General features: G+C 38.0%; 1 protein-coding gene across 3 annotated transcripts in view; it reads right to left on the bottom strand.

Annotated features, from left to right (window-relative positions):
- The window catches only part of FAM114A1 (family with sequence similarity 114 member A1), a 72,849-nt gene that overhangs the window by 18,512 nt on the left and 34,330 nt on the right, over positions 1–20,007 (bottom strand). For all 3 annotated transcript variants that reach the window (XM_072620491.1, XM_072620492.1, XM_072620493.1), the window contains exons 4-8: positions 17,441–17,551; positions 16,398–16,501; positions 13,980–14,114; positions 9,835–9,987; positions 226–349 (exon numbers count right to left, since the gene is read on the bottom strand). In XM_072620491.1, the coding sequence (XP_072476592.1) occupies positions 226–349; positions 9,835–9,987; positions 13,980–14,114; positions 16,398–16,501; positions 17,441–17,551 (627 nt within the window). The remainder of the gene's footprint in view (positions 1–225; positions 350–9,834; positions 9,988–13,979; positions 14,115–16,397; positions 16,502–17,440; positions 17,552–20,007) is intronic.

Here is a 20,007-nt window from a genome sequence, read left to right as displayed (position 1 = left end):
AAAGACCCACCACTCAACACTAAGTCTTCTACTTCCTTCTGTTAACATTCATACAAATACTGGAAGCTGGTGAATAAACAGCGTCATGTTCTTAAGGTTTCATTTATGATGCTCTTGTTCTACTTCTGTTATTTAACACATCTGAAAGGTTTTTTTTTAAATCAATTTTACAAGTGAATACAATAGCAGTATATCAGGTTATAAGTTGATATTTTTTTCTCTTACCTTTCTCCTCTAGATTCTCTTCAGTCTCTGATTCCTTTGGTGTAAAGATGTCTTTAATAGAAATTAGGTCATTTTTAAAGCTCTCCAGTTTCTCTCCATTAAGTGATGCTAAAAATGACTGAACCTGCAAACAAAATGAGTCAACTTAATGTCCATCTACACTGTTTCTCTTTATTAATAAGTATCAGCTTTACCTCTCCTTCCTGAGTCTCATGTAGCTGACACTCATTGTCATGAAGTAATTTAGTTAGTGGGAGGAAGTTAGGGTTTGGGGAATAAGGAAGACAGTTGTTAGGATTTTCAGCCATGAGGTTACTGTTTAGTAAAAGACTATCAATATGGTTTTGTTGAGGTTTAGGGGTGCTGAGGACCCCAAAATACCGACATGCCAAGTCCAGCTCAAATGATTTCAATTTGTCTTCTTTTTTTAAAATTATTAATTTATTTTAAGTTTTCAACATTCATTTCCACAAAATTTTGAGCTCCAAATTTTCTCCCCATCTCTCCCCTCCTCCCACCCCAAACCCCTGAGCATTCTGATTACCCCTTCCACCAAGCTGCCCTCCCTCCCTTCCCCTATCCCCATCTTCTCTTTTGTCCTGTAGGGCAAGATAAATTTCTATACCCCTTTACTTGTATTTCTTATTTCTCAGTTGTATGTAGGAATAATACTCAATATTTGTTTCTAAAACTTTGAGTTACAACTCCTCTTCCTTCCTCCCTCCCCAGCCATCCCCACTGAGAAGGCAACCAATTCAATATAGGTTATATATATGTAGTTTTGCATAATAGTCATGTTGTGTAAGACTAACTATATTTCCCTCCATCCTATCCTGCCCCCCATTTCTTCTATTCTCCCTTTTGACCTTGTCCCTCCCCAAGAGTATGGACTTCTAATTGCTCCCTCCTCCTATTTGCCTTCCTTTCCATCATCCCCCCAACTCTGCTTATCCCTTTCTCCCCTACTTTCCTGTATTGAAAGATACGTTTTCATACCAAATTGATTGTGCATGTTATTCCTTCCTTGAGCCAAATGTGATGAGAGCAAGCTTCACTTTTTCCCTCTCTCCTCTCCCTTTTCCCCTACATTGAAAAGGCTATTTCTTGCCTCTTTTATGAAAGATAATTTGCCCCATTCCATTTCTCCCTTTCTCCTCCCAATATATTCCTCTCTCACCCCTTAATTTTATTTTTTTAGATACGATCCCTTCCTATTCAACTCACCCTGTGCTCTCTCTCTTTCTGTGTGCGTGTGTGTGTATTATCCCATTATCAACTACCCAGACACTCAGAAAAGTTTCAAGAGTAACAAATATTATCTTTCCATATAGGAATGTAAATAGTTCAACTTTAGTAACTCTCTTATGATTTCTCTTCCCTGTTTACCTTTTCATGCTTCTCTTGATTCTTGTGTTTGAAAGTCAAATTTTCTCTTCAGTTCTGGTCTTTTCATCATGAATGCTTGAAAGTCCTCTATATCACTGAATGACCATTTTTTCCCCTGAAGTATTATGCTCAGTTTTGCTGGGTAGGTGACTCTTGATTTTAATCCTAGTTCCTTTGACTTCTGGAATATAATATTCCACACCTTTTGATCCCTTAATGTAGAAGATGCTAAATCTTGTGTTATTCTGATTGTACTTCCACAATACTTGAATTGCTTCTTTCTAGCTGCTTGCAATATTCTCTCCTTGACCAGGGAACTCTGGAATTTGTCTATAATGTTCCTCGGAGTTTCTCTTTTGGGATCTCTTTCAGGAAGTGATCAGTGGATTCTTTCAAAATTTATTTTGCCCTCTGGGTCTAGAATATCAGGGCAGTTTTCCTTGATAACTTCATGAAAGAGGATATCTAGGCTCTTTTTTTGATCATGGTTTTCAGGTAGCCCCACAATTTTTAAATTGTCTCTCCTGGATCTATTCTCCAGGTCAGTTGTTTTTCCAATGAGGTATTTCACATTATCTTCCATTTTTTCATTCTTTTGGTTTTGTTTTGTGATTTCTTGGTTTCTCATAAAGTCATTAGCCTCCATCTGTTCCATTCTAATTTTTAAAGAACTATTTTCTTCAGTGAGCTTTTGAACCTCCTTTTCCATTTGGCTAATTCTGCTTTTTAAAGCATTCTTCTCCTCATTGATTTTTTTAACTTCTTTTGCCAATTCAGTTAGCCTGTTTTTAAAGGTGTTATTTTCTTCAGCATTTTTTTGGATCTCCTTTAGCAAGGTGTTGACTCATTTTTCATGATTTTCCTGCATCTCTCTCATTTCTCTTCCCAATTTTTCTTCTACCTCTCTTACTTGATTTTCAAAATCCCTTTTGAGCTCTTCCATGGCTTGAGACCATTGAATATTTATTTTGGATGTTTGGGATACAGAAGCCTTGACTTTTATGTCTTTCCCTTGTGGTAAGCATTGTTCTTCCTCATTCAAAAGGATGGGAGAAGATATCTGTTCACCAAGAAAGTATCCTTCTATAGTCTTATTTTTTCTCCCTTTTTTGGGCATTTTCCCAACCAGTTACTTGACTTTTTGGTTCTTTGTCAAGAGTAGGGTATACTCTGTAAGATCTTAGTTACACCAAGGTGGCACAATCAAGCCTGCACACTGATCTGGGAGCCATCAGAAACTTTTGTGCCCAGAATCTGAGAGTAGTAGAATTTCCTCTCCACAACAGCCTCACCTCCAGTTACACCATGCCAGCATTCAGGGCTGAGGTTCAGATCAGCTGCTCAATTCCCCCAGGGGCTTTATGATGAGGCCTCCAAAATTGGATGTTGGCTGCTGCCTGCCATGGGAACATGCTGAGGCCTCTGCTGTAGCTGCCTGGGGCCAGAGCTATGGGGGGTACCCTGCTCCCTTCTCAGTCAGCTCAAAAAGCCCTCTCACTGACCTTTGGCACCTGTGGGTTAAAGGATTTGTAAACCACAGCTGCTGCTGCTGGGGATTCCACCCCCCAGGCCTGCTGCAATCCTACTCCCTGCACTTTGAGGTCAGGGCTGAGCTGGGCTCCACTCTGTGTTCAGTGTGACAGACATTTTCTGTCAGCCTTCCAGGTCACCCTGGGTTGGAAGTCTCCTCCACTCCATCATTCTGTGGCTTCTGCTGCTCTAGAATTTGTTGAGAGTCATTCTTTACAGGTGTTTTATGGGCTGTGGGGGAAAACCTAGTGTATATGCATCTTTCTACTCCGCCATCTTGGCTCCGCCCCTCAAGCCTTCTTTAAACCAAAGAAAAACAAAGTTTATTAAAGATTTGCCACCTTGGGTTGACTCTTAAGGAGCTGAACCATTTGTAATGCTCGTATTGCAAAGCAGGCTAGATAAAATCTCAGCTAGACAGAGTCTGTGCTGGATTAAACCTGAGCACCTTCATGGAGGCAAGATGGAACTTAAATACAGAAAAAGGCTGAGGGAAACATCCAGGTGTCCCCAGGTAGTCTGGGGTCCTAGGAATGGCCTTGATAGATCAAACCCAGGGAGGATCCTGATGGGAGTGGCTGGTAGTCCAGACAATCTACAGACCAGGGTGGGCAACTTGCACTTCAAGAGAATGTTCAGTAGTTGGGAATATCGAAAGGATGCTAGGATCAAAGGAAAAGAATGCTAAATGGTCATCAGACATGGAGTATCCAGGCTGAGAGAAAGGGAAGGGGAATCCAAGGAGCACCCCACCCCCACCCCCCCACAAGGCCAGACTTTCCGGGGCCCTGCAGACAAACGTGACAAAAGTCCTCCTGATCCAAGTGGAAAAGATCTTGGCTTGGACTTGTACCTCATCAGTGTCTTATTCTAATTTAGAAACTTAAAATACACTCTACCTTATCTACAAAACTGAGAAGGGACAGGTCAACATAAGATCTAAAATTATTGATTTGAACACTTGACAATAGCACATAAGTTACTAATAAGACATTTATACCAGTTTCCTCTTTAACATAAGCCTGATCCACATTTAATAAATACTTACTTTACCACCAGGGAGGAACTGTGAATAATGAAGCTTGAAAATAATCAGCAAGAAACACATTAACTGTTAGCTTTTCATCAGCTGGAATCAAATTTAATTGCAAGTCAATAGCTGAAAGCAAATCCATACTTGGGGATTTTTGAAACTAACTCTTTTTTTGGATCGTAATGCAAAGTCTTCATTTGTTTGCAATAACTATCACTCATATTTAGATGGTGAGCAAACAAACATGCACATTACCATCCCTAAGTACTGTCACATTTTCAAAATGGTGGTTTTTTTTTTTTTTTTACATTTACAAACATAAATTTTATATTGAGAGACAGTGAGGAAAAACAGTGGATAGAGAGCCAGCCTTGGAGTGAGGAAGATTCATGTTCCATTCTTACCTCAAACACAGGCTGTGCAACTCTAGGCAAGCCAATTAACCTCACAATGCTCTTGGAGCAATTGTTTTAGGAGACAAATTTCGGGTAAGGTGCCAATTTGCATTGATATGAGCTTCCAAAACCAATGCCCTGGTCCAGTCCACAAAGAAAAATTTAGGACTAATGCATTAGGATATAGCATTTTTAAGGGCAAAAAAGGATGTAGTAATCCCCACATTTGTATCTCACACTAAAAAACAGCATGACAGTTTTACTCAATTCCATCATTTAGTTTCAACTGAAGAAATACTAAGTGTGTACTTAAATGTACAAAGTACTGCTCTGTTAGGATCTGGGAGTACAAAGGAAAAAAATGAGTTCCGATATTCAGGGAGCTTACTTATGTTCATCCTAGTTTTGAGATGGACATACTTCTTAGGATGGTACTAACTGAAGTGCCACTCAAGTTTTATGCTCTCTGAACTAAACACTACTTTCTTTCAGTTCTTCGGATGCTTCTTGGGTTACAGGGATCTGACAACAGCTCCTTAAACTACCTTTTTGTCCTTTCAGGGTATCATATATCATCATTTTTCTTTTCTGCAGACAATCAATCCAAGTCAATAAGGAAAGGTATGGTAGAAAGACCTCTAGGGTTGGAGTGAGTTAGACAAAAAGAGTTAGGATACAGGTTCTGTCACTTAATAGTTAGGTTGTTACATGGAAATATGAAAATTAACATCTCTGAGACTATTTGCAAATGAGGAATAATAATATTTGCACTTTGTACCTCGGGATTGTGGCAAAGAAAACATTTTATAAACTTTAAAGTTTTATATCTATGTCAATATATGAGCTATTATTATTTATCAATTCATTTGACACACTTTTTTTTGGAGTTTGTTACATGCAATATACTGTGGGGAAATATACGATGATTTGTCATCATTGTTAGTCCTAATAGAAAATAAGCTCCTTGAAGACAGAAATTATTTTTCATTTTGTCTTTGTATCCCCAGTATGGAGCATAATGACTAGTATATAGCAAGTACTAAAATAAATGCTAGTAAAGTGTTTGTGATCTTTATTTAAATCCAACTCATTCATCTGCTTAACTTATTTATTCATTCACTTATGCAATAAATATTTCTTGAGAACTTACTATCTGTCTAGCAAAAGCTAAGTTCTATGGGATACTCCTTGCTCTTAAAGATCTTACCGTTTAATTGGATAGACAAGGCAAACTACAAGATAATTAAATAACAGGAATAAAATGATTATGTAATGCACAATTTTATGAGTTATAATGAGGCAGTAGATGGTTAGATGGCCAATGAGTGATACAGTCTTCTTTTACTGATCAGGCTGTTTCATCTACATTTCTATTTTTTTTTAGGATTTAGGATTCCAGGTGGTACTAGAATCTTGGGATCTTTTGTCTTAGTATTAACCATTGTTGAAGACCACCAGTGTACTTGGGGCTGTTTCAGATTGAGCCTTGGAAACAAACAACTGTAAAAGAACATGAATGAAGAGCACCATGAAATACACTGAGATATTCCAACACACACGTATAACATTTTATAAAATATAAGTAGTAAATAGAACAGCTTTATAGAATCTATAATGGCTACAAGTATATAAAGGCCAATGTGGTATGATAGAAAGAATAGCTAAGAATGGAGCCGGAATATCCCACCAGTGTAATAGGAGGTGATGTGATACAGTAGAAGGTTCTGGTCAGAGGACCTGGGTTCAAATCTCACCTCGGACAGTGTGTGATCTTGGGCAAACCAGTTAACTTTCCTGGGCTTCCTCATCAGTAAAATGAAGGCCTTTGGACCAAATGGCTCCTGAGGTTCCTGCCAACTCTCTATCTATGAGCCTAAGAGAAATGTATTTCTGCTTGAGGTTACCAAGCCCTTCCCTGGCTGTGGCTTCAGCTAATGGAGTTACAGCCAGAGGAAATAACTCCAGGAAAAAGCTGTGTTTTGTCAACTTAATCTCAGACTAGCAGCTTTCCTTTACCAGCTTCTCTGAAAGGACTACAATCACTCTAGATAACATATGTAAATATATTTTATATAACATATGTAAAATATGTGTAAAAATGCAAAGAAATCTTGAAGTGCTATATAAATTCTTGCTATTATTTTATTACTAATATTATTTACTAAACTATTTTCTAATATACTATTATTTTATTACTACTATTAAATTAATTTTCTAGGTTCTTTTCTGTCACAAACTTGTATAAGGAGAAGAGCTCTTAAAAAAAAGTGACAATAATATTGGATCTAGAGTCAAAAGACCTCAGTTCAAATCCTACAAGTTAGGGTGTGACCTTGGGTAAGTCAACTAACCTTTTGGGGCCTCATTTTTTTTTTTTTTGTAAAATGAGTAGATTAAACTAGATGATCTCAGAGGTCCCTTCTAGCTCTAAGTCCTATCATGCTGTTAAAACCTGAATGTTTTAGACAAGATAATACATTATGTGGGAGAGTCCTTGCCTTAAAATGTGAGTTCCCTGAGGGCAGGGACCATGTGCTTTATTTTCAGAGTCCCTAGCTTAAGTTCAGTCATTCAGTCATGTTCAACTCTTTGTGGCCCCATGGACCCTACCATGCCAGTACTCTCCACGGAGTTTTCTTGTAAAGATACTGAAGCAGTTTGCCATTTCCTGCTCCAGTGAATTAAGGCAAATGGAAGTAAAGTGACTTGCCTAGAGTCACACAGCTATTAAATGTCTGAGGCTAGATTTGAACTCAAAGTCTCCTTCTCCTTTTTCTTTTAAATTTAGAAAACTATTCTGTTTAAACCACAAGCTTTATAGAGATATATTTTAAAACAAAGGCAAAAAAACCCCAACAAAAACAAAATAAAGCATGGAATAGGATATTCCAGAAGTCAAAGGAACTAGGACTAAAACCAAGAATCACCTACCCAGCAAAACTGAGTATAATACTTCAGGGGAAAAATTGGTCTTTCAATGAAATAGAGGATTTTCAAGCATTCTTGATGAAAAGACCAGAGCTGAAAAGAAAATTTGACTTTCAAACACAAGAATGAAGAGAACCATGAAAAGGTGAACAGCAAAGAGAAGTCATAAGGGACTTACTAAAGTTGAACTGTTTACATTCCTACATGGAAAGACAATATTTGTAACTCTTGAGACATTTCAGTATCTGGGTACTGGGTGGGATTACACACACACACGCACACATGCACACATACATAGAGACAGAGTGCACAGAGTGAATTGAAGAGGAGGGGATCATATCTTAAAAAAAAAATGAAATCAAGCAGTGAGAGAGAAATATGTTGGGAGGAGAAAGGGAGAAATTGAATGGGGCAAATTATCTCTCATAAAAGAGGTAAGCAAAAGACTCATTAGTGGAGGGATAAAGAGGGGAGGTGAGAGAAAAACATGAAGTCTACTCTCATCACATTCCACTAAAGGAAAGAATAAAATGCACACTCATTTTGGTAGGAAAACCTATCTCACAATACAGGAAAGTGGGGGACAAGGGGACAAGCAGGGTGGGGGGATGATAGAAGGGAGGGCATGGGGAGGAGAATGCAATTTGAGGTCGACACTCATGGGGAGGGATAGGATCAAAAGAGAATAGAAGTAATGGGGGACAGGATAGGATGGAGGGAAATATAGTTAGTCCTATACGACACAACTATCATGGAAGTCATTTGCAAAACTACACAGATTTGGCCTATATTGAATTGCTTGTCTTCCAAGGGGAAGGGGTGGAGAGGGAGGGAGGTAAAGAAGTTGGAACTCAAAGTGTTAGGATCAACTGTAATGTGCTTGCTACTAGGAAATAAAAAATACAGGTAAAGGGGTATAGAAAGCTATCTGGCCCTACAGGACAAAAGAGAAGACGGAGACAAGGGCAGAGAGGGATGATAGAAGAGAGAGCAGATTGGTCACAGGGGCAATTAGAATGCTTGGTGTTTGGGGGGGGAGGGGATAAAAGGGGAGAAAATTTGTAACCCAAAATTTTGTGAAAATGAATATTAAAAGTTAAATAAATAAATTTAATTATTAAAAAAAAACAAAATAAAATAAAATAGTGAAAATATGGCAATATCCAAAGTTGAGACATTTCCACTTTTCAAAAGCAAGAACTCTGAAAGTTCAGTCTACCAACTAGAAGAACCCTAACAAGACAAGAATCATGAATGGGGCAGTGATGTCATTTCACAAACAGAATTTTAAGTAACTGAAAGAACCTTTCTGGGACATAATTGTCCTTACAAGCAAATTGAAGGCGGTGAGATGCGGGGAGGATGAGGGGGACAAGACACAAAAAAATTAAATTCCTTCTTGACTCCAGGCCCAGCACTCTATCCACTGAAGCATCTAGCTATCTCCATATAGCTGACATATAGTAGGTGCTTAATAAATACACACTGGTTGATCTTGTTGACTAAATGAACAGAGAGGAGACATGTATTAAGAAATAGTCCCTTCAAGAACTCTAAATCACTTTCTTTCAGGTTCTAGACTATATTTATTATCACAGATGATCAGATAGCACTGTCTAGTTCTTCATTAATAAGAGTGTTGTTTTCCTTAGTATACTGTGGCCAACATGTTTTCAGATAGGAGAGTATTTGGCTCTCTTATAGGATGAATTTGCCAGGTTTCTATTAATCTGAGAAAACTGTAATCTGGCTCTGCATGCCACAGATATTTATTTCTAACACAACAGTGATGCAAATACTGAGACAATTGGCAAAACCAAATATTTCTAAGATCTGCAGTCCCTTAGTGAAGCCTAAAAGGGTGTGAACCTCTCTGTTTTATTGAATGTCAAAATAAGGGCATGGGGAGCAGGGTGAGAACAGACTCCGAGAAGGCCCTTCATGCCTGCTTGGCCATGTGTCAGCTCCCAGATAGCAAAAGCCTGATCCTTAAAGGATTTATCTACCCCTGAGAAGAGGAGATTGGGGTGGGGGGTAGGGGTAGTGGAGAAAAACTTTTTGCAACAACCCATCAAATGCCACCAGTCATGGTGACTTCTATCTTGCTATTGTCTCCTTAGGGGCCAAGTGTTGGCAGCAGAAGAAATAAAAATTGGAGAATTCAAGTAAGTGGTGAGCATGGGAGGTTCATCACTGTCAGTAACAGAGACAGTATCATAGAGACAAATGAGACTAAAAAATGAGCTGATCCTTATGGTGGAAGTTCTGGTCTTCTTAATGCTTAGGTGAAACATTTAAGCAAGTACTGTACTGAACATTCCAGGATAAACTATATACCTTGATTTCGCTTTCATTAGAGAGGATTTCTAGGGCTTCCAGATGTGACAAGCCTTGATATTCATCAAAAAGCATCCCATAGTGTGCCGTTCTTTCTGCTGTGAGCTGCTGAGCCAGTCTCCGCTTCTCTTTTTCTTTGGCTTCCCTTAACATCTGCAGAAATACACAATGATTGCAAGCTTGACTGCTTATTTCAATACTCCTCTGATGGAAGAGAGAAATTTGAAAGAATTGAACTTGCATTTGATTACTCTGGCCTTTCTCTGAAGGCTTCCTTTTTGTTCACCACTTTAATAAGATAGTTAGGCTGTGTTCTCCTTTTGATTTTCCATGTAGCCATTTGTACATGTCTTTATTTATGGACTGCTTTTTAAAAAATTGTTTAAGCTATAACCTATAATTCTAAGAATATTTTCATCATCAGGACTGGAATATAAATGAAAACCCTAGTTTATAAATCTGTTTTAAAGATTCTTTCTCCAGAAATATGGCTGTGACTGTATTTGTGACAATATTCTGTATCGATGGTTTTTGCTCTTTTTTTATTAATAACATTATCAAGTAAAAAGACAATAAAATAAACACAAGGATCGCAGGCAGTTTCAATATGTTGCACTTTCTTTCTTTCCTCCTAAGCATGCTCTATTTGACTCCTCGTTAAATTTATGAGGGTGTTAGGTTTATAGCTTTTATTCTACTACCCATGACAGATACTATAAAAACACTGGGCCCAAGCTCTGGCTCATACACAGATCACCAGGGGAAGAGCTTGGCTTTCGTTGTTTATTTTATAACCAAGAAATAAAAAAAAACAAACCCTAATCAGCTTTATTGCCTTTTATGTACACAAGAATAGTGGCCAGGATCTTTTTTTAGTGCACAGATGATTCTTTCTCCCATCTGTCTTTGAAGCCAAATTAGTGCCAGCTTTTTGAAAGCTTTTTGTCTAAACCAGTCTAGTTATTGCTGGGAATTCCTTTTAACTCCTTCAGTATAACCTAGTATGATCACTGAGCTCTGAGCCTAAGGTTGCAAAATGAACAAACAAAAAGGACGATAAATGGCTGCCCAATTTTTCCAATCCTTCCCTCCACTGACTTCTACCTAACATATTAAAATTTAGAGAACAGTAGCCATAAAGAGAAAGGAAGCTGGGGAAAAAAGGTCAACTAAAAGGGGAAAAACTAAGATCATTACTTTAGGATGGTTTGTACCACTCAGAATTGGGATACTTCAGCTTTGATACATCTATGGATCTGCGGTCTTCTCAATAGAGGTATACCCCTTCAGCAGTGTATATCACAATCCACCCATGTTTTCAACTCCTGTTTGTCCATATAATGTGATAAGTTCCTTCCTGTTCTATGATTGACATTGTACGCATATCAATGAGTCTCCAATTAGTCAAAGAATATGAAAAGGTAGTTTTCAAAGGAAGAAATACAGGCTATCAAGAGCCATTTTGAAAAAAAAGTTCCAAAATCTTCAACAATTAGAGAAATGCAACTCTGAGGCTTCATTTTATATCCAATTGAGTGGCAAAGATGATAAAAAAGGAAATTTTTAAGTGTTGAAGGGGTTATTGGAAAACATGCAGATTAATGCACTGTTGGTGCATTAATGGTTCAGCCATTCTAGAAAGCAATTGGAGCTATGCCCCAAAGTTACTCAGATGTTCATACTTTTTGACACAAGGATACTACTATTGGGCCTATGTTCCAGAGATATCAAAGAGCATGGAAAACGACCTATATATCAAAAAAATGTTTAAATAGCTCTTTTTATGGTGGCAAAAACTGCAAACTAAAGGGTAGCCATTAGCTGGTAAGAGAAAGAGAAAAGAAATGTAACCAAGGAAAACCAGCTTCATTGAAGCATTTAAAAAAAGACCAACATCTCTCTTTCTAGGATGATCTGCATTAAATCTTACTATGAATTAACAGGACACATTGTCCAAGACTCATTGAGGTGTTTGATATTAACTGGGCCCTAACCTTTTCTGTGTTAATTAAAGCTAGAGAATGGCTAGCATGTTGAACTCCTGACCAGTCTGTTTTGTCCCACCTAGTCTTTTGGTTACACTGTTGATGGTTTCTATTTATACTTTACTTCTCCACTACTGCCTAACCCTTGCTGGTATAAGCAACTGCTTATCAACTGTCCCAGAAGCTGACTTTTTACTCCCCAGCCCTATTCCTGGCTCTGCCCCTTAAAAAAGCCAGGTTGGATCAGAGAGACTGCCCCTAGGTTCTACTACAAAAGGAACTCTGAGCCCCTATGGCTGAAATAGATGTGTTGAGTTGTTGTTTAAGTCATTTCAGTTGTGTTTGACTGTGACCCTATTGGGGGTTTTCTTAGAGATACTGGGGTACGTTGCCATTTTCTTCTCCAGATAAGTTTACAGATGAGAAAACTGAGGTAAACAGGGTTAAGTGACATAGGTAGTAAGTATCTGAGGCTGGATTTGAGCTCAGAAAGATGAGTCTTCCTGATTTCAGGCCTGGTACTCTATCCACTGAACCACCTAGCTGCCCAAAGTTTGGGGGTATTGCTGCTAATATAAGACCAATAAAAGCACTTAGAGAAAACAATGCTTATGAAATTTCAATTATTGAATCATGAAATTATCTATTTACCTGCTAATGCTGGTACTTACATGGAACATATCACACCAGATGGTTCTTGGAACAAAACCATAAGTCCCTAAGGGTAACATTTTTGATCTCAGGTAATTAACATCTTCGTAGATGAGGCCCTCTCATTAGTTTACATGGAGTACACTAATGCCACTGGGAATGCTGACCTCCTGTCTAGATGATGGGCATGCTAATAAGATTCACATTACTTCACAGGAGAAATGGACTGGGGAAATTACTGTGTCCACTCCAATGCAAATAAGCCAATTTCTATTATGATTACCCAGCAAAGTGATAATAGTGTGGTGGTTGTGATTACTACCTCAGTCTACTGAATGTGTATCTTATTTATGGGAAATGATGTACTCCTCTAGTCAATCTGTAGTGAACCTTGTGGTTTTGTATGGCTTACTGAATTGAAGGTTCACTGGGATAGCTAATCACACCACAAACTGAGCAAAGGGTGTAGTGCTTGAAAGCATTAAGTTCAATGAACTGGAAGGAGGGACTGGAGCCTTGGGGTGTTCTATTATGGCTCATTTTCTGTCTAGTCAAATCAATGCAATTTGGAGCTGGACACGAATTCAGGAAGACCTTGGTTCATACGCCACCTCTGACGTTTAGTAATTATGGAACCAAGAGCATTTTACTTAACCTTTCTGAGTCTCAGTTTCCTGATCTGTAAAGTGAAGATAATGCCATCTCCCAGAGTTGTTATGTGACTCAAGTGAGATTATGTATCAAAAACACTTTGCCTTGCAAATTTTTAAGGTATTGTGTATGTCATCACCATCATCACTGGAGTCTTCTCCAATAAAAATTCCTCTAAACAAAGAAAGATTTGATGATAATGTGAGGATCAATGAAATAATGAATGCAGATTATCTTTAGGCATTTGGATGTTGTACCAGTTAACTTTTGTTATTATTTGCTAAAATAATAATTTCCCTCTAACTGACTTTATTGTTTCAGATGCAAATCTGACTCAGACATTCACAACCCTGTATTAGCAGCGGCTAGATTGCCCAGTGAATGGGGTACCAGATTCAGAGTCAAGGAAGACCTGAGTTCAAGTTCTTCTAGACGGTTACTAGCAATGTGAGCCTGGACAAGTTTCCTTATCTGCAAAAAGGGGCTACTAATAGTACCTACTTTATAGGTTGTTGTGAGAATCAAGTGAGACAAAATATGTAAAGCATTTTGCAAATTGTAAAGCATGGTATAAATGACATTATTATTTATTAGTAAGAAGGTTCGACTAGATCAGAGGGTTTTAACCTTTTTGGTGTCATTAACCCACTTGACAATCTGGTAAAGCCCATGAATCCCTTGAGAAAATAATATCTTTTAATGCATAAAATAAAGCACATGATGAAACACAAAGGGAACCAATAATATTGAAATTCAGTTATCAAAATATTTTAAAAAACAATTTCATGGACCTTAGGTTAAAAACATGGGACTAGGTGGTCTCTAAGGTCCCTGTTAGCTTTAAATCTATGATCTTACCTGAGATAGAGAAACCGTTCTTTCCATCAATATTTTGGTCCGCTTAAAACCCGGATCACTTTCTGCAAGGACATTCATGGTTTTTTTGCCAATGAATTCCAAAGCATCCAGGCCACCAGTTAAGACGCTTTTACCCTACATGGGAGATGATTCAACATGATTAGATTTTTACTCTGTGGTTTTGCAGGAGTGACAATTCAGTGTCGGTTATTATCTTTAAATGTTAAACTCAATATAAATCCTCCACTTTGCCTCATCATCAGGTTTATCACCCACCTAATTATCTCTTTTCCTAAGGGATCTCTATAATCCATACAGTGACTGTGTGGATAAAATGAAGAATAATGCTCAGTAAATATCAAAACCTTACAGGTTAATTGTGCTGAATCCCTGTGTGTATTTAATACATATTTATGACACTAAGCACTAATAAGTCGTAGAATTGACTTAGTAAAAAACAAATTTGAACAAAACCAAAAGAATCATGTGGAGTAATCTATTAACATGTCACATGCTCTCACTGACTTACTGTAGTATTCTCTAAACCATCACTCTGGGTAAAAGACCCTCTGGCTATTTTTGATGGTCTTTGTACATCTTGGAAGTTAGCAAGATCTGCATGTAATTAGTGTATTCATGAGCTAGCTTGAATGCGCTGATTTCCAAGTGCTTTTAGGTTCAGAAGCCATTGTGTTTTTGTACACAGTTTTTTCCCTATACATTTCTGGTGTTTTCTCTGGTAACGTAACACTGACCATCTCAAAGCTTTGTCCCCACCATCACCACGTTAAAGGCTAGTCAGGGAGCTGTGTAACAGATCAGAACAGGCCAGCATATCCACTATAGTCTATATTATCCTTATGACTCAGCTAGGATGGTTGAGGTCAAGTCTAGGAGCACTAAGGCATACTCTAGGGCAGATCTGAATGGTCCTGGAATGTTAGAATCATTCACTTGGGCTCAGAAATATCCAAAATTCTCCTGGTTCTTGTAGATTGGATGACTGCCCTAGGTCTATAAGCCCTCATAGAAAACCTGAGCCCAGATTCATAATGGGATGAACTATTCCTAGAGGTCGGAAGTAGTCCTGGTAGTAACTGTAAAGCAGATTGTGGTGCACACTATTAGACACTCATTAAGAGCATCTCTCTAGGAGTGCTAATGTTGGCACTCCTAGAGAGATGCTCTAAAGGGCATGTTCATGGCCACATTCACACCAAACATAGGGAGAAGAAAGAAAGAAAGAAAGAAAGAAAGAAAGAAAGAAAGAAAGAAAGAAAGAAAGAAAGAAAGAAAGAAATGTGCATATATATATATGTACATATATACACACACATATACGTACATACATGTGTTTGTATATGTGTGTGTGTCTGTGTATATATGTATATATAAATAAATATATGGAGATGTATACACACACACACACACACACACACACACATATTTATGTATACCCTATACCAAGGGTGGGGAACCTGCAGCCTCAAGGCCCCATGTGGCCTCTAGGTCCTCAAGTGTGGCCCTTTGACTGAATCTAAACTTCACAATAAATCCCATTAATAAAAGGATTTGTTCTGTAAAACTTGGACTCACTCACAAAGCCATACCCAAGGACCTAGAAGGTCATATGTAGTCTCGAGGCTGCAGGTTCCCCACCTCTGCCCTATACTAATTAAATCATAGGTCCAGTCCCTATCCCTACCCATATCTATTGTCATAACCATTCCACTCCCAGTTCTCCAACTCAGGTTTGAAACTGTGGATCTTAAGAGACAGACCATCTAAGGGAAAAAAAAGGCCTCTCTACTAACTGATAAGAATGACCCCACTGGAGTTAAGTGTTGCCTCATCCTAAGGCTCTCTCTTAACTTCTGTAAATTGATGAATCTTATGGTCTCCTTTTCTTCCTCATTTCTTTTTCCATTTTTCTTATCTCCTTCCTTCCTTAATATATGTCAGTGCATGTATATCCTGTGTCGCTGAGTAATTTGAGTGGAGTCTGTATTCAAGGGAAGGGGGACCTACTTCCAGGAGATTTTGGAGTACAGGGGAAGGTAGTAAATGTGAGTGAAAAGCTGCGAACTTAATGTTAGGGATCTCTACCAATCCTGAAAAAAAACCCATGGAAGAAGTGAAAGATTAAAGTTAGGTCATTTTTCAATAAGAACTTAAATGTTACCCCTAAACTTATCCTTTCTTCCTGCATAAAGGTAATTTTTATTTTATTCTTATTATTTCTATATCAAGGTCACATTTTCTCTGAAGTAGAAATCATACAAAAATTATTTCCCACAGAGTTATGAGCAAGACCTTCTCTTCTTGGATGTCTCTGATCTAAGTCACAAGTAAATAGAAGTACTAAAAAAAGAACAGGAAGGTATAAAAGAAAACAGAGGAAACAGCCAGATGACTGACCGTGTTATGGACAACGGTGGTGAGAGTTGACAGCATCCCTCGGGATCCTGATGGGGAAGAGGGTGAACCTTCTCCAGGGCTCTGATCTGTGCCAGCTTCTGTTACTAAAGAGACATAAAAAATTGTTTTAGGGGATAGATCTAATGGTCTGGACTAGACATCCTCTTCATTATAAGCACTACCTATTGAGAGATCCGCAAAGACAAGAAATTGACTGGACTATATTCAGTGAACGACAACAGGAATCAAGTCCTTTCCATATGAGGACTTGCTGAAGAAAAGACTCGAGGGAAACAGCTTAGCTGTCTTCAAGTATCTGAAGGGCTAACACATGCAAGTAAGGTTAAATTTATTCTGCTTGGTTTCTCAGAGCAGAACTAGAAACAAAGTGTGAAAATTGTGAAGAAGTATATCTTAGATGTACGTGTGAAAAACTGTCTGAACAATCAGCGATGTCCAAAAGCAGAGATAGATCCACTGGGAGGTAGTGAGTTCCACACTACTAGAAGTGTCTCCAGAGAATGGATGACCACCTGTCTGGAATATTGTAAGGGGGATTCTTTTTCAGGAATGGGTTGGATTAATTGGTCTCTGGCATGAGGTAACTGCTAAGGTATGGCATACCGCATTCATATTTCTCTTCTAGAAGTAAGTCCCAGAGTTTGGCTTTCTCCTGCAGGCTTTGGATTTCTACTACTCTGTAGGTTCCTCACCTTTCACTTCTACCTGAAATTATGTTATCTATTCCCCACATTCAACACTATCTCCTCATCTTTACACAAGCTTGCCTAACATGTCAGGAAGGATCCTTCCTCATCTCCATCTTTTCGAATCTTTATCTTCTTTCAGACCCACCTACGAATATTTCACACCTTTCCTGGTCCACAGATGGACTCCATTCACTTCTCTGCTTTCTGAATTTCCTTCCCCAAAGGAGTTCTTTAGACTTTAGGCGCATAATAGAAAAAAGATTCCTTGCACTCATAATATTTAGTAGTCGTCCCTTCTCCTCCACCAATAAGAGGAGTGAAATGGTACCATACCTTGGAGTGTTTTATCTGCATCCACCTCTTCACCTTCAGATGACCTAGAATTTGCATTATGAATCCTGAGGGTGGCCCCTGCTTTTTCTTTAACTGCTGTTAAGCCTTGACCTGTCAGGGAGTAAGAACATGATCGAGGGAGGAATTTAGACAATTTTAGTTTTTTTAGAAGGGAATTCTTGGTATTACACACTTCAATACTACACTCAAGGCTCTTTAATTTGATCAGTATGGATACTCCAGTGATTAGAACTGTGACCTCTATAAGTCATAGTCAAAAGCTGCCATAGCTGAAAAATTTATCACTTTAGATTGCCATGAGGGGAAAATCCATCTAATTATAATAAAGAGAAGCAACATAGCAGAGTAGCTAACCAGCCAGCCTTGGAGTCAGGAAGACTTGGGTTCAGTCTGGCTCCTGGCACATGTTAGCTGTGTATTCATGGGTAAATCATTTTATCACTCAGTGCCCCAGGCAACCTTCCAAGGACTCTGAGGAATAAATCCTGACCTACAGTGGAGGAAAGTTTCTATACTAGGATCTCTCTAGACTAAAGAAATAAGGAATATAGTTAAACTAACAAGAGCCTAACAAAGTAGAGCCTTTGATTACCTGGAATTGCTTTTCTGCATTTTATTTTTTGGAACAAGCAAGTCATAGAAAAAGAACTTAATATAATATATTAATTATTAATTAAAATGTAAAATTATTAGTTAACTATATTAATTAATATAATTTTATTAAATTGTATATTCTAAGGAGTACATTTCCATGAATTCAGACACAATCCACTATCCTACACAGTGGGGGAGGTGGTAGTAGGTACTGTTTGTCTAGCATTGGCAATATGGCACGCTGGAGTCCTTTTGACCCCCATCTCCAATAAGTGATTATTTGTTTAATAACCATTTGATTTGCCCTAATTGATGGAGAATACCTCCTAAGGCAGATCATTCCATTTCTGAACAGCTCTAATCATTAAAAATCTTGTATTTAGTCCAAATCTGCCACCTATTCATCCCAGTTTTCCCTTTTGGAGCTGTGCACAAAACAAAACTCTTCAAATACTTAAAACCTATTCCCATATGACACAGATTCTAGTGTCCCAAGCACTCTGGGCACCAATGCCCTACTATGAGTTATGGCACTGGGTACCAGAGACCTGTCTCTGAATAGTAATTATGTCTTTCTTTTATCTTCTCATGACAGGCCTGGCTTCTGGAAAAGCAAAAAAAAAAAAAATAGAGAAGAGTCTTTTACTCTTCTCTGTCCAGAAGAATGCTTAGCACAGTGCCCAGCACATTACAGTTGCTTAATGATTGTTAAATTGGATTAGGTACAGTCAAAACTCTTTATAACGTAGGTAAGGCAGGCAACATATTTACCAATGCTGCTTAATTATCATAGAGAAGCAAGTTGATTCAGAGTTTAACTGCATCTAGAGATCATTGAATCTATGGTATCTGTTTTTATTTTTGTCCCTGCTTATATAACTTCAGAAAAAAATTACAACTCCTTGTCATGTCAACTTTTTTTTTTTAATGTAGAAAGTGAAGGTTACCAAGTAGATGAGAGAATGTCAAGAAACCAAGAAATCATGAACTTGAAATGCTTTGCTATATACTAGACCTCAGCAGAAATAACTAGCAATGATTAATATTCTATGACATGGAATTTTCATTTATCTTTTTTGTATGTGATATGCACCTCTCTCTCTCTCTCTCTCTCTCTCTCTCTCTCTCTCTCTCTCTCTCTCTCTCTCTCTCTCACTTCCTCTCCCTCTCTTTGTCTCTTCTCTTTCCTTCTCTCTTACTCCTACAAATATCAGGATCAAGATTCATAAAGTGGTCACTGTTCCATTTAAGGATGCTTGGGTAGAGTTCTTTCTTCCCCCACCTCCTCTTGTCTCAGTTATTTATAGAATACTGAAAAATATATTAGGTAAAAGCTTGAGGAGTAAGTGGTATTGGCTATCACTCTAGCGATCAAGAAATAATAGCAAACATTTTGCATCCCCGTATTTCTACCTGAACCTATTTTTTGTATTGAATCAATACAATGGAAGAGGGAAAGAAAACATATCCCATATATGTCAATGATCCTGCATCCCTTGTCATAGGATGACTGACTTATCAATCATCATCAAATCATCCAGGGATAGTATAACAACCAATTAAAACTACAACTAGCTTTCCTAAGGCTGATTAGGATTAGGATTAATTGATTGCTTCAGTCAGTCACTGACATTGTAAGCAATAAGAAAAGGGTTTCTATTTTTTGCAAAGATATAGCATTTCAGATTGTTGCATGGAAAATGTGCAGATTTTTATGTGCCCTTTTTTTATGTATCTATTTATGGTGTCTTATTAATACAAAATTCCTGCATAGAGCCCCATTTTGATATTTTAAAAAATAATTTCTAGGTATCAAGAGCACACTAAACAAAGAAAGGAATGGTAGGAAATTACAATATAAGTAACAAAAATATCATTTTATACTTTTATGGCACCATCCATTAAAAGAATCTCTCTAAGTCTCATTTGGCAAAAATTTATTTCCTTTTAGG

This window comes from Notamacropus eugenii, chromosome 6 (assembly GCF_028372415.1).
Source record: "Notamacropus eugenii isolate mMacEug1 chromosome 6, mMacEug1.pri_v2, whole genome shotgun sequence".
Classification (NCBI taxonomy): Eukaryota; Metazoa; Chordata; class Mammalia; order Diprotodontia; family Macropodidae; genus Notamacropus; species Notamacropus eugenii.
The sequence above is the reverse complement of the archived record's forward strand: the minus strand, read 5'-3'. Positions and strand labels throughout refer to the sequence as shown.